The following is a 13,920-nucleotide window of genomic DNA, read 5'->3' as shown; positions in this document are numbered from 1 at the left end:
AGAATTGTGACTCTCTGAAAGATGCATTCAAATCAAGCAGTCTTACTAAATTCTATGCATCTCTCCCCTCTGAGACATATGTTAGTCTCAGGAAGCATGCACTCAAAATGACAACCATCTTTGGCAGCACCTATGTCTGTGAACAGAGTTTTTCCCGAATGAAGTATCTGAAATCTCCAACAAGGTCCAGACTAACTGATGAACACTTGCATCACTTGTTACGACTGGCAGTAACAAATATGGAACCAGACATTGACTATCTCATTAGCCAAAAGCAGGCCCTCACTTCCCATTGAAATACTGTTCGTTTATGTTGGTTAAAATTGTTCTTCATTTTATATATAGTATTGTTCTTTCATGTTTTTTATACAATAAATACGTTTTGTGCAGTGTGCATAAGAATCTTCTCCTGTTATATTTCAAACTATAGTACGGCCCCCCGACAGTCTGAGGGACCGTGAACCGGCCCCCTGTTTAAAAAGTTTGAGGACCCCTGTTCTACAGCCTCCAAACAGATGTAAAAAGATACATTAAAAAGGATACATAAAAAGATACATTGTAAAAGGATACATAAAAAGATACAAAACACCATTACATACTCCTGTACTTCACATGAAGATTAAAGAGCACCTGTCACATCAATATTAGGCTAAAGCTAGGTACACACTTCCAATAATTATTGTTAGAAAATGAACGATTACGACCGATCAACAAATATGCACGATTATACTTGAACGATCATATTGTGCACAATTCTGTGCATGCTGTAACAATATGATCATTCATATATAATCCACCAACACACGCTAGATACAATCGTTTGAACGATGCAGGGAGGGACATGTAAAGGAGAAAGTGTACCGCAGAAACATGCACGATCACTGAACGACCGTACACGATAGATAGTGAAAGATCGTCGGCCAATCAGATCCACCGTGGCGGTCGTTAATTTGCAACGACAATCCACGTTGGTCGGCGTCCTTGGTCACTTTTTTTTCCCGATTTTTTTTTTGCTGTCGAATCCCGTGTTTTTCGGGTCAGGTCTACCCGAATTCGAACAGCCATATTCAGGTCGAATATAGGGACAACCCGAATTCGAACATCAACACTAATCAGGACTATAAAATGTTCATTATGACGTATAAATATAGTTTAGGAGAGCACAGGTCAGTAGACCTGTCAATTACTCCCCTATCAAAGTCAAAATCTTTTCACCGCAGTTATCACTCAAAACATTCCCACCCACCTAGTACAGATTCTCCCCAGCTCAGCTTTTCTTTCTACCCAGCCCAAATCTCCCCTAAGTACCATGCCCACCCCAATTCAGGCAGTTTAGAGTAAGGAGAAATCTTTCCACCCAGCAGCACTGACATCTGTGTGTGTGGGTAGCCCAGTCCAAAAATGCATTGTGAAAGCAACATTAAGACCTGTGACCTCCCAAATCCTAAATTTTGTAGGTTTATTCAATTTATTGTTCAGATCAACAGCAGAAAGCCTAACAGAAAATTCGGGGAAAAAAGGGAAACTGCTTTGAGAGTCCAGTCCTCTATTCAGTTTAATGATTAGAAGACCGCATATGTGCTTGGTTTTGGGTTTCCAGTAATTCTAATGAAACCCTTAAAAAATGTTTCCTATAAAATTAATACAGTAATCTAGAGCCATTTACCACAAACTGCCCCAAGCTGGGTGACACTTGGTTTCAGACAATACCATGATCTTCCTTGGGGAACAGTAAGAATGCAGTATATAATCTTTACATTAGGGCACAGTTAGATATGCTAACTGATTGGGACATCATTCATCACATCACACATATTAAATATTTGACAATACCATTAATGCAGGTGATTTTTTTTTCTTGAAAAGTTGTGAGTAAACCGAGACATCTTCCTTTCTTATGAGTAATATTGCTGGGTAACTTTGTATTCCTTGCATTTTTTAATTTCATGTGAGTTAAATTTTTTATAATGTATATTGAAAGGCTTTTGTTGTGGTGCTTTGTCCATTTCACAGCTGCTCCCTGTGATGCCAGAATGATAAATTAACTAATATCAACTGACAGAGACAATCAAGGGAGCTGCATGCTACATTATAAAAATCTGAATGAAAATGATAACCACATAATGTTAATGGCATTTGGGAGCTTTTCACATAAAATAGAACTAGTGAGGATTCACTGGAGTAAGGTTTGCTGGAAAATCATCCATGTTTATGGTTGTTGTAGTAATGTCTGAAAAGTGATGCTTTAATAAATAAAAGAATTGCAGAAGATTATATTACTTAGCCTGGGAGAATGTAAAAATAAAAAATATATAAATTATTTATATAAAATGTATTTAGATTTATATAACGTTGCACAGTGTAAGGGTCCTGGATAGGCATGATCTTACACCAAAGATATCAATAAACTAATGAAGCAGTATATTTTTCTGCAATAAACTGACTTATTGATAAGTTCTTTCTACTAATTTAATATCTCAGTTTGTTAAACAAAGGGTCATGTGTGCTTTTAAAATGATTGTAGATGTGGATAAATTCAATAGAAGAAGGTATATACCTTCAATCTGGGCAGAACTATCCAAAACTCTAAAGTAACCAGAAAGAAAGCCATAATCTAAAATAGATATTGCTCTCTAGACTCTATGTATTAGTTACTATGTGTTTACCAAGAAATTGTGAACACTTCATTGATTGTTTTGTTACAACTTTGTAAATAGATTTGGATGAATTTTAGAAGTCAGTATGTTAGTTAATAATAGCAAAATATATTGCATGTGATGTGTGACATCATGCTTGGCTTGGTGGCAGGTACTTTTACCTTTGTAGTGCAGGGTCCCACATTTCAATATCTGCCAGGATAGTATCTGTAAATAGTTGTATGTTCTCTCCATGTTTACATAGGTTTCATCTAGCAGTTTCCCCCCACATCCCAAAAATGTGTGGTTAGGTTAATTGGTCTTAGACTGTATGACTATGGTAGAGACATTTGATTGTGAGCCCCTTTGAGGACAGTTGGTGATTATGGACTTTGTATAAAGCTATATAAACAGAAGTTCATAATAATAATAATAATAATAATAATAATAATAATACCGACCACATATGTTTATTTTTCTTATATTTCTTTTTATATTCAACATATAGGATAAGGCTTTCCTGGGTGCTATACATTATTTTGTGATCATCATTATTTTGTGTTGGCTTGGTATGTTTCTTAGAAGTGTTGGAATAGCACCTTTATATATTAGCCATTTGGTAGCATGTCAAGTAGTTGTGAACTAAGACGGAAGTCCCATCAAATAGCTTTAAAAACCATTAATAGGATTAGCACTATTCTCTATGCTACACCAACCAGCATAGCAACTAATCCTATTGACATCATACTTAGGAGCCCAAGGGCATGAGCAAAAATTGAATTTTTTGTGCAGGTTTTTGCTGTTTTCCCACTAGAAATGTTAAGGAATATTTGCTTTTACACTTCTTTGGTTTATGGTAATCTAACATTTAGTTTACTGCAGCTTCATAAATAGAGTGTTTTAAGTAATGTTCTTTTAACTATGTTGTTTTTGAGACACTAAGGTGTTCAGACTAGAGATTTTGCAAGTAGGCAGCTGTGGACAGTAAGCGGTAGTAGGTGCCTCGGAGTAAAAAATGCTTTAAACCTACCCTCAAGGGATATAGGCAATTTATGTTTTACAATGTATTATCTACTTGCAAGAGATAGTTATCTTTGCTTAGTGAAATTAGGCGAAACTCTGCTGACTTGCATGCAACCAGTATTCTGTTTATTTAGATCTTCTTGCAATGATCACTTGCAAGAGGACAATTCATTCTTCTAACTAAATAACCTATATTCCTTTAGAATATGAGAACAATGATTCTACTGAAATCCCTAAATTTACAATATACAGTACTTTTTTTTCTATTGTCTTGATATTTAACTGTACAATGTTAAATCTAATGATTATTTGTGATTTTGTTTTTAATTTTTTTTAGCCCTATTGAAACATGCCAAAACTTCTACAAAGACTTCACACTTCAGATAGACATGGCCTTCAACATCTTCTTCCTCCTTTATTTCGGTCTACGGGTAAATATAAACTCGCACGTATTTTGGATGTATTTGCTAATAATATTAAGATCGTTGGTGTTGGTATACAAAGGATTTGGGGTTACATTATTTTACCTTCTATCCCTTATAAATACCAAATGTGTAAAAACATTTTATTGCTGATATCACTTGTACTTATAAATAATACACACATTTATCATACACCCTATGTACTTTATGATTATTATTTCCTAAGTACTTGCTGTCTCATATCTCACATATACATACATATCCCACAACCTGCAGAGGACACTAAACACTAGCCAAAACATTTTATGATTTTTTTTTTGTAAAGCAGGGAAGTTTTTTTTTTTTACTGTGTACTTTCGTGCCACAGTAATATCTAGTGTCACTAGTCCTAGTGACACTAGATTTTACTGGGGCAGGAGGACTAAAATATTCATAGACTAAAATACAAACCTGAGAAAATATTAAATATTTTCCATTTCGTCAAAATCTAAAAAAAATGTAATGATGTTACATTCCCAAAAAGAGTAAAGAAAAAAGTGAGAAAACACTAATTGGACACCAGATGCAAATTTATTTTAAGGTTCAGAATGTTACCAAGACGCATTAGACCTTCTATATGAAAAACACCTGTTTTACAGTATCTGCCATGTTTGATGTCTGTTCATTCATAATTTCATTCTCATGTCTGCAATGCTGGTTTAAGTATAGTAAAAATGTGTTAAATAGAAAGTGGAATTACTCAAGATAATTGACATTATGAGTGTATTTTGGGCATTATAGACCACTTCAAGACACCTATAAATATCACCTCTCAGACCTTTAGTTGGTAAAGGAAATGCTAAACAACCCCCCAGGATCTCAGGTAAAAGCACAGCAACCTGAGTAGCTGGAAGCTCTTATTTTATCAATGAAACAACAAAGAACTGCTGAGAGTCACTTTATGAGGTCCAGTAACTGTTGTAACATTAGAATTATCTTTGAGTGACCCAAATTCTGACATTGTACCTAAAAAACAAGTAGACTCTGATTTTAGTATTTCACTTTTTAATTGAAATCATTTACTCTATGCTTCAATAGATTTTCCATATTTATTACTTCAAATGTGAAGCATGGATGTGAAGCAGGGAGATTACAGAGCATACTTCTTTTTCCTAAGATATTGGATATTTTGGACACTGTTTTGTTACTACCTAAGAGGAATTTCCCTGCTTCCTTATGAATAGCCTTCTGTACTATCATACTGTAACGTCCTTAACATATCTCCTGAGGAAGCCTGTTGTCTCGTGTCACAACGACTTTTGCGGTTATTCCGGCCTTCTTTTAATAAATTACACTGGGGAACAATTTTGAACAAATTTTTGTTGACTTCAATTTTTAAGCTTATTAACACTAAAATAGGTATGCTGATCCTGAAAGTGCAGTTAGTTTCTATCATTTCAGGTTTTTTCTCTACCGCTTATAATAATGTGATTACTGTAGCCTGGATTTGTATAGACCATTCATTTACACGCAAGACAGTGTGGTCAGAGGTTGTGTGCTGCTCTACATAGAGAATAAGCAAAATTTTTTTCTACTTACACACGTATTTCCTTTCTTTCAGACCATGTCTGGCTCTGCTGTTTCCCGTTGTAAGTGCTTAAACAACCCTGATTCATTTTGTTATATCTGTGGTAGTTTCACCATTCCCAGTCAAAGGGCGAACGTCAGCACATTTGTAGAGCAAGCCTATTTGGCATATTTCAAAGTTAAACTTGGTGATCAAGATAAGTCTTGGGCCCTTCATAAGGTGTGCAAACAGTGTGTCGAGGGTTTACGGATGTGGACCTAGGTGAACACCTGATAGGATGCCATTTGGTATACTTATGGTTTGGTGAGAGAGAGGAGATCATTTCAGTGACTGTTACTTTTTTATAGTGAAAACTTAAAGCGTATCTATACTCAGAATTTTCATTTTACATAATAGAGAACCCATTTTGTTATTTTTAGAGAACCCATGTTATGTTTTTTCTAGGTGCAACACCCTTTTTTTTTTGGGTGCAGTGAGACTGGCAAATTTTTTTGTCATCCTGCATTACCCGATCCCGCGCCTGGGTCGGGTGACGTAGGATGAATAACCCGGAAGAGAAGAAAAAGATGGCAACACCCGGAGCGGGACCAGATGCCGAACACTCCCGGATTGTTTTTTTTGCATTTTTGAGTAAAGTTTCTCTTTAAGGATGTAACAAGAAAATAAATGTAACATAGAGTATCCTAGGCTACCATCAGCTATTCACCCAGTTGCTCATTCAGATGAAATCCCAGTGCCGGTTTTTGTTACACTACCCTCTCTTGAAAAACATGATTATGGTGATGAACTTGGTGACAACAATGATGAAGAGTTCGAAATTTAAGAGGACTTTGTTCATAAGGAATTTGATCAGCATGAGTTGAGTGATTTGGCACGTGATTTGGGACTATCGAAGAAGGCTTCAGAACTCCTAGCATCAAGACTGCCTGAGAAAAACTTACTTGAAAATAAAACTAGAGTATTGTACTTTCGAACCAGAGAAATTGCATTTCTGCAGTACTTTAGAACGGACAGTGGCTTTGTGTATTGCCATAACATACCTGGTTTAATGGAGGAATTGCAAATTCTAATCTATAAATCAACTGAACGGCGCCTTTTCATCGATAGCTCAAAACAGAGCTTAAAGTGTGTCCTCCTTCACGATGGCAATATATTTGGGTCAGTCCCAATTGGCCATTCAGTTTTTGTTTGTGAAGAATATGCAGACATAAAGAGAGTCATTGAGTTGTTGCAATATCACCAACACAATTGGGTCACCTGTATTGACCTTAAAATGGTATGCTGCCTTCTTGGTCAGCAACACGGATACACCAAGTATCCCTGTTATCTGTTCATGAGGGACAGCAGAGCTCATGGGAGACATTGGGTGGAAAGGAATTGGCCTCCAAGATCTGCCAAAAAAAACAGGTGATCCAAACATTCTACATGAGCCATTTGTTGATAAAAAGAATATAATATTCCCGCCTCTGCACATGAAACTGGGTCTAATGAAGCAATTTGTTAAAGCTTTGCCAACTGATGGAGACTGTTTCAAGTACCTCATTTTGGCATTTCCTAGTCTGTCATTTGAAAAAAAAATTGACCGGTGTGTTTGATGGTCCACAGATTCGGCAGCTCATCACAGATGAACATTTCATCAGGACAATGTCACAAGTCGAAAAGAATGCTTGGTTATCATTCAAAGCCTTTTCTGCATAGCCATCTTTCTAACTTTCCAGAAAACCCTGGAGCAGTCAGTGATGAGAAAGGTGAATGATTCCACCAAGATCTGAAGGTCAAGGAAGGACGGTATGAGGGTAGATGGGATGCACATAATGATGGCTCACTAATGTTGGAGCAACCGGCGGGATTTTCCTAACAAGTAATAAACAAGTGTAAGATCTAACTCAACAAAAGATGCGTTCCCCAGTGTTATGATTCCTATGTATTGATAAATTGTGATAAATACATACTTAGATTAAAAAAAGTTAAAAAATCCATGTAAACAGTAATGTGCATTTCCACTGTGAATTTTCCTAACTTATTATGTGCATAACACAGTCGTTAGTTATAAAGAGCAATGTATATCTGGATTTTGGTGAACCCATAGAATAATTATAGTTTAGCTACTTGTATGTTATTCTGCAGATAGTCGAATGATTGCTGTTAGATGGAATGGGCGAAATGCTATATTGATGAATCATCTGCTCGGTCCCCACAATCTGTTATTCTGCGGAACAAAAAAACATAAAAATCTCCATGCTTTTTGTAGGGTTTTTGTCCGCTATCTGCAGACCTGAAAGGAAGACTACTTACTGAGCTTCCACAAAGCCTGTTCACCAGAAAAATAGGTTTACTTTGTAAGAAACTCCTTAAAGGTGAACTCCTGGCAAAAATGGAAGACAAAGAAACCAGCTGTGTTTTTTAATACTTGATTAGGGTGCATATTTTTTAAAGTTTGAATGTGACATTCACCAAATAACCACAGCAGGTAAAATGTTGTAACGCATATAAATCTTGGAACTGGATGGACACAGATACAATTTTGTTTAGCAGATAAACCACTTCTGTATATGTTTTGAATCTGTGTGATAAGCAGTGTACCTGTAATTCATCTTTTAATGAAAACTTTCTTATCATATCCTACCTTGTCACCCTTAATAAATTATTACATTTTACTGTCTCTAAGCAGCACTACAGTAAAAACAGAAGCTGTGGCATTAAATGGTCCTTGTCCACCCTCATATTTTCCATGCATTGCAGTGACAACTGTTTATTTGAATAAATATGCTCTTTTCTTGATCATCACATCCATCTAATGAGCCAGCTCATTTTGCAATAGTTATGGGCCCCCAGAGCACCTTAATTTGACACGTGGTTTATAGAAAGATAAATTGACTGCATTGTCTGTAAATTATTTGTTTTCAGACCACCAGTGTAATTATATACAAGTTGGAAGTGAATTATTATTTTAAGCCAAAAACGTTTGTACTGTTTACCTTTACTGGACACATTGAATAAAGCCATAAGAGTCTGAGACACTAAAGGCTAGTTCAGACTACTGGTGGGAAAAGCAGTTTTCAGGTAACTCCCAACATTGGGTAAACGGTGGAGAAAACATTTTGCAAAGACTGTAATAGTGTCTGCATATAAAGCTATTTTCTCCACCTAAAGCCAATGGGTTGTGGGGGATTGATGTAGCTATAGGTGCTACCATCAAGACCAATAGGACCAGAGAAAAGGGCCAATGCTATCTCGTAGCCCTGCCTATAAGAAATTTTGAAGAAAGTGGAGCACCCAACCTAATGGCTGTTGGCCGGGCAAGAGTTTCAGTGTATACTTTATTCCACTTAGCTGGAACTGATTCCAAGCTTTTTAGCATTTATTTCATGTACTGTAAACACTTTATCAAGAGAAACCACTTAATGGATGGATATTGACTTTCAAGGGACAGTCACCTGAAAATCATGAATATACACCAGTTTGAGTGTCAATATAGGGAGCTATAAATGTCTACTAATGCCTTTATAATTTCCTTAAGATCTGTAAAAAGATCAGGTTTTATGGAGTATAGAATCGGCAACAATAACAATAAGATCAAAGCTTCCAACTCTCTTTTAAAATACCTCATCCATTCACCTTCCAGGTGAACAGTGTGCCAGGTTACTATACTGCAAATTCAAATCCCTTTTTACCTGTAATAAAGCATGCAGAGAGTCCATGGACTTTTCTCAGCATGACACACTACAAAATGATGCTCCCACTGGGCCAGATTCGTAACGCACAAATCTTTCTCTCTTCTAACTGTCTTGATAACTGAATTATATTGCCCTCTAGCAACAGACCTAAAGGCATCTTAAAAGCTAAGTTACATTCCCAGTAAGTTTCCAAAACTGGAGAAACAAAAACAACTATACTGAAAGAGCTGTAAAATTTAATTGCAATATTTGCAGGCAACTCTTGCAACAGTTTAAGATGGCATTGTTTGATCACAGTAACACTAGATATATTTGGCACAAACTACAGACAACATTTCAGGAAATTACCTTTCTGCCAACTTTGAATCATGAAGATAAACTAGACTGAATTGATCTTTCAACGTGATGATAATATGAATCAATAGCAAATTCATCAATGAATGTATAACAATAAATCAAATCAGGTTTCCACGGGCAGGGATTGCCATGACATAATCATTTTTATTGTTTGTGTTTGCAAAAACTCACATAGTGAACACACATTTAATATACAGTATTGCATTGCATTACAGTGAGCCCAAGTAAAGATTAATAGGGAGAAGGTTTTCACTGATTCCAGTATCCATATTCAGTTTAATATACAGTTAATATATTATAATATATTTTTCTTTTTGGAAAATAATGTGGTTGCTGCATCCTACACTAAGCATGCTTGCTGAACCACACAAAATTCTGTGATCTTTCTGTACTCATAAATATCTATATTGTCTGTAAAAAGACCAAATACTTGTTTAAAATCTGTGACTTACAATACTGACGGCTTTGACAGCCATGCAACTCCTATTTTCAGAAGAAAGTGCATAGTGAAATCTACTATGTAGGTTTTTTTTTTTTTTTTTTAACTTTAACCTAAATTACAACTGGATAATGCCTCTCTGGGGATTTCCTGTGTTGATTGTTTCCCTAATTATTTTGATTCTTCATGAATTCTTTTCAATTCCCCAAGTGGTTCATTGCTTTTTATTACATCATAGACTTTGTAGTCACCAAATACATAGCATAGCATGCAGGACTTATCAGGAACATTGCAATTACAAATCGACAATAAAGTGTGCTACAGTTTTAGAACTCTAACCCTGAGTTTTTGTTCAAGAAGGGTAAACCTGTGTTTTAATTGAAACGTTCTTGATGTTTCAGAGAAATCTATGTCTCTGTAGCAAATTAATAAGATTGTGAAAAATAAAATTTGGGTTTTACACTAGTCTCTTTCTTCACTGTGGCATTAAATGTTGATTCATTTGTGTTTTTTTTTTTGGATTTAACTGTAAAATTTTGATCTTTTTACAGTTTATTGCTGCCAATGACAAACTGTGGTTCTGGCTGGAGGTGAACTCTGTGGTGGATTTCTTTACAGTGCCTCCCGTGTTTGTGTCAGTTTATTTAAACAGAAGCTGGCTGGGTAAGTGGAAAGGAACGTTTTTAGTTTAAACATATCTGATGACTAATATGGTCTATGTAATTAAAGAAAAAAAAAACATTATAGGATGGGTTTTATTATAAAAAGGCTTTTATAGGTTTATGAACAGTTGAGAACATTCTACTTTCTTCAACAAAAAATGATAGCCGTAAAGGAAACACCAAATTTGATAATAATAAAATAGTGATAAAGCTGTAGTTTTAGCTAATTATACCTATAGTTCTGTTTTAAAGACAGCATCAGCAGGGACAGCACATTACAGAGACAATTCTGGATCCCAGAGAAAAACAATGTTTTTTTGTAGTTTTCTTTGAGGCTGTGTGTACTAAATAAATGCATAACCATCATAAGGTTTTTGATCCGATAAATACATTTGCCTGTGCAAGATGCATTTCCTTATACTCATAATGTACTTTACATTCAGGTTAAGATTCAGGGGAATGCACTATTAAAAAATGAGCTCTTAAAAACATTATAGTGCACAGTTGAATGGATTGTCTAGTATTCTAGTCATTTTAGTTTTATTAGGATCAACATTGTATAAGCAACCACTGTAGGAGTACATGAAGCAGGACGGCACAGGTAAAGAACAGGTGTAAGGATGAGGGATATCAAAACCAGACTGTTAAAAAACAAAAAAAACAACATTCCAGTGTTTAACACATCTTTCAGAACATCCCAAAGCACTTGTCATTTGATCATTTATTTTTTTTATATAAGTTTTGAACATCCATCAAAAAGCAAAGTACACTTTGTAACCATTTAAGGAATTTTGCCATATCTGTATTATTGCAGAATCAGTAAAACTGTTTATTGTTCAAGTGACAACTTGGTCAAAATACAATTATAAAAATCATTTTAGTTGCTGCCAAAAACATTATGGAGACATTCACTGAGGTTAGTGATTTTTTCTGAAACATTGATAGACCGGTGAATAAACATTTTAAAATACAGATTAGGTAAAGTTCAATGTAGGAAGATATTTGAATCCTCTATTTAGTTTCAGTATCTTGACAATTGTATATGCAACTGGGGATAAACTACCCGCCTGCTCACAGTTTTTACAACCTGCCTGCTCACATTTTTTAAATATCCTGCCTGCTAACAGTTTTTAGAAGTAAATTTAGTTATTATAGATCTGCTTTAATCTAGATTTTTTTCTTGGTGACAAATGTGTGTACCTGCAGTTAATGATTTAGGATTTATCTATACTGTATTATAGTGGTAAAAAGAAAAATATTTTGCCCCACAATCTATCCACTGGAAAAGAAATAGCGTAAGTATTAGAAATACCAGCAAGCATTTTAATACATTTTGTGGCAACTACTGCAATTCCACTGGTGCAGAATAATATGTGTATACAAATTCCGTTGTTTTTTTCAGATATGTGAAAAAGATTGGGTCCTGAAAACATATTTGACCTGATTTATTAAAACTCTCCAAGACTTCAGAAAATAGACTTTAATGGGTGAGCCCAGCAAACCTGGGATGGATTTCTTAAAGGCCATTTGCTATTAGTTGGCAAATGTTTTCAATCTTGGATCAGGTCCATTCCAGATTTGCTGTATCACCCAGGTTGACCCATGAAAGACTGTCTTGAAGAGCTTTAATAAATCAGGTCCTAAGCCACCAATGGTGGGTGTATGGTTGCACCATAAAGAAAAGCCACTAAAAGTTTACTGGAATTTCTAATATGTAACAATGACATGACTTTTAGAAGCACTTAGGTTTCCTTTCTTAAGGTACAAAGAAAAAGGAATCCTTACAAGGGAATTTTACTGAAAACACACTACATGGTGTCTTAAAGTTTGAAAGCAGTCCATGGCATGGGATTGCCATGGACTGCTTGGATTCTGTTTTACCTTCACAGGCTGGCCCCAGTTTGTAATTTGTCATCAATCCCACAGCGCAGTCGATTGGGGTCTTTTCCATGGGGTCCCCACATCAGTCTTCAGGCCGGCGCTCCAAGCACTGCCATCTTCTCCTCTTCTGGGTTCTTCTTTCTACGTCACCTGACACAAGCGCCAGATTGGGTAGATGGGAAAAAAACTTGCCGATCGCATGCATGAGATCAGTAATTTTTTTCCCTTTTGACAAAATGGCTGCTGAGATGCTCGGGCATGCGCATAAGGAGCACCCAAGAGCCTCCCGGGTTGCCTGACGTAGGTATCCCAGGAGGCTTTGCTCTCCTATTCATTCTCAATAGTCTAGGTAATCGAGAATTAAGGGGCGGTGCTGCACCCTTTTTTTTTTTTTTTTTTTTAAAAAAGGGTGCTGCACTTAAAAAAAAAAAAACAAAAAAAAAAGAATCAGGCTCAGAATTTTAGCCTACCATTTTATGTAAAGAAAAAAATCTCAGTTTAGGTAGGCTTTAAAGTTGATAAATAAACTTGTTTAAGCATCATTCATCTGGCAGAAGGTTTTTAGCTGTACATATAGATTTTTTGGCATTGTTCCTGCATTAAAGATGTTACTTTTCATAAAATGTGCATGTTTACTCACACTCTTTTTTTATATTTGTGGGTCAACTACAACATAAAGGCAATTGTCCCTTTGACTGGGGATATTGAGTATTGTACTAACTATGTGAAGAGTTTAACCCCCCTAGCGGTAATCCCGAGTCTGACTCAGGGTCGATTTTACTTGCAAAAAGTCAGACTCGGGGTACCTAAAAGCAGGATAAAACCTCACTTACCTTTGTTCCGTCTCTGTCCCTCGGTGTCCTGCTGGTCCCCGCAGGCTTTGGGGACATGTCTGCCTCTTCCGATCTCCAGCCCCGAAGTGCAGATTCGATATTCGGGGGTTTCCCGGTGACGTTGGTACATGCGTCGGTGCGGCCGGGACTTAGCGGCGGGAAATTGAAATCATTTTGTATTGGATTCAACACAAAATAGCTGTATTGAGTCCAATACAAATAATATAAAAATATTTATATTATATATGTATTATTTATGCTACTATACAGTTACATTACGTTTAACCCCCTAACCGCTAAGCCCGTAATTTCTCGCACTAAATATTTTTGCTGTTTTGGTTAAGCCCGTATTTTTTCGCCTACACTAAAATCCCCACTTACCTGGTCCCGCTGTGCTAATCCAGCGTCGGTTCCGTGTTCCAG

At 36.1% G+C, this 13,920-nt stretch overlaps 1 protein-coding gene across 1 annotated transcript in view; it reads left to right on the top strand.

Moving 5' to 3' along the window:
- The window catches only part of KCNMA1 (potassium calcium-activated channel subfamily M alpha 1), a gene marked incomplete in the record, with an annotated part of 294,379 nt that overhangs the window by 130,001 nt on the left and 150,458 nt on the right, over positions 1–13,920 (top strand). Inside the window, 2 exon segments of the mRNA XM_072424926.1 lie at positions 3,997–4,090; positions 10,673–10,784. Of these exon segments, the coding sequence (XP_072281027.1) occupies positions 3,997–4,090; positions 10,673–10,784 (206 nt within the window).

Source organism: Pyxicephalus adspersus, chromosome 10 (assembly GCF_032062135.1).
Source record: "Pyxicephalus adspersus chromosome 10, UCB_Pads_2.0, whole genome shotgun sequence".
NCBI classification, from domain to species: domain Eukaryota; kingdom Metazoa; phylum Chordata; class Amphibia; order Anura; family Pyxicephalidae; genus Pyxicephalus; species Pyxicephalus adspersus.
Note: the sequence above shows the minus strand (reverse complement) of the source record. Positions and strands in the feature narration are given on the sequence as shown.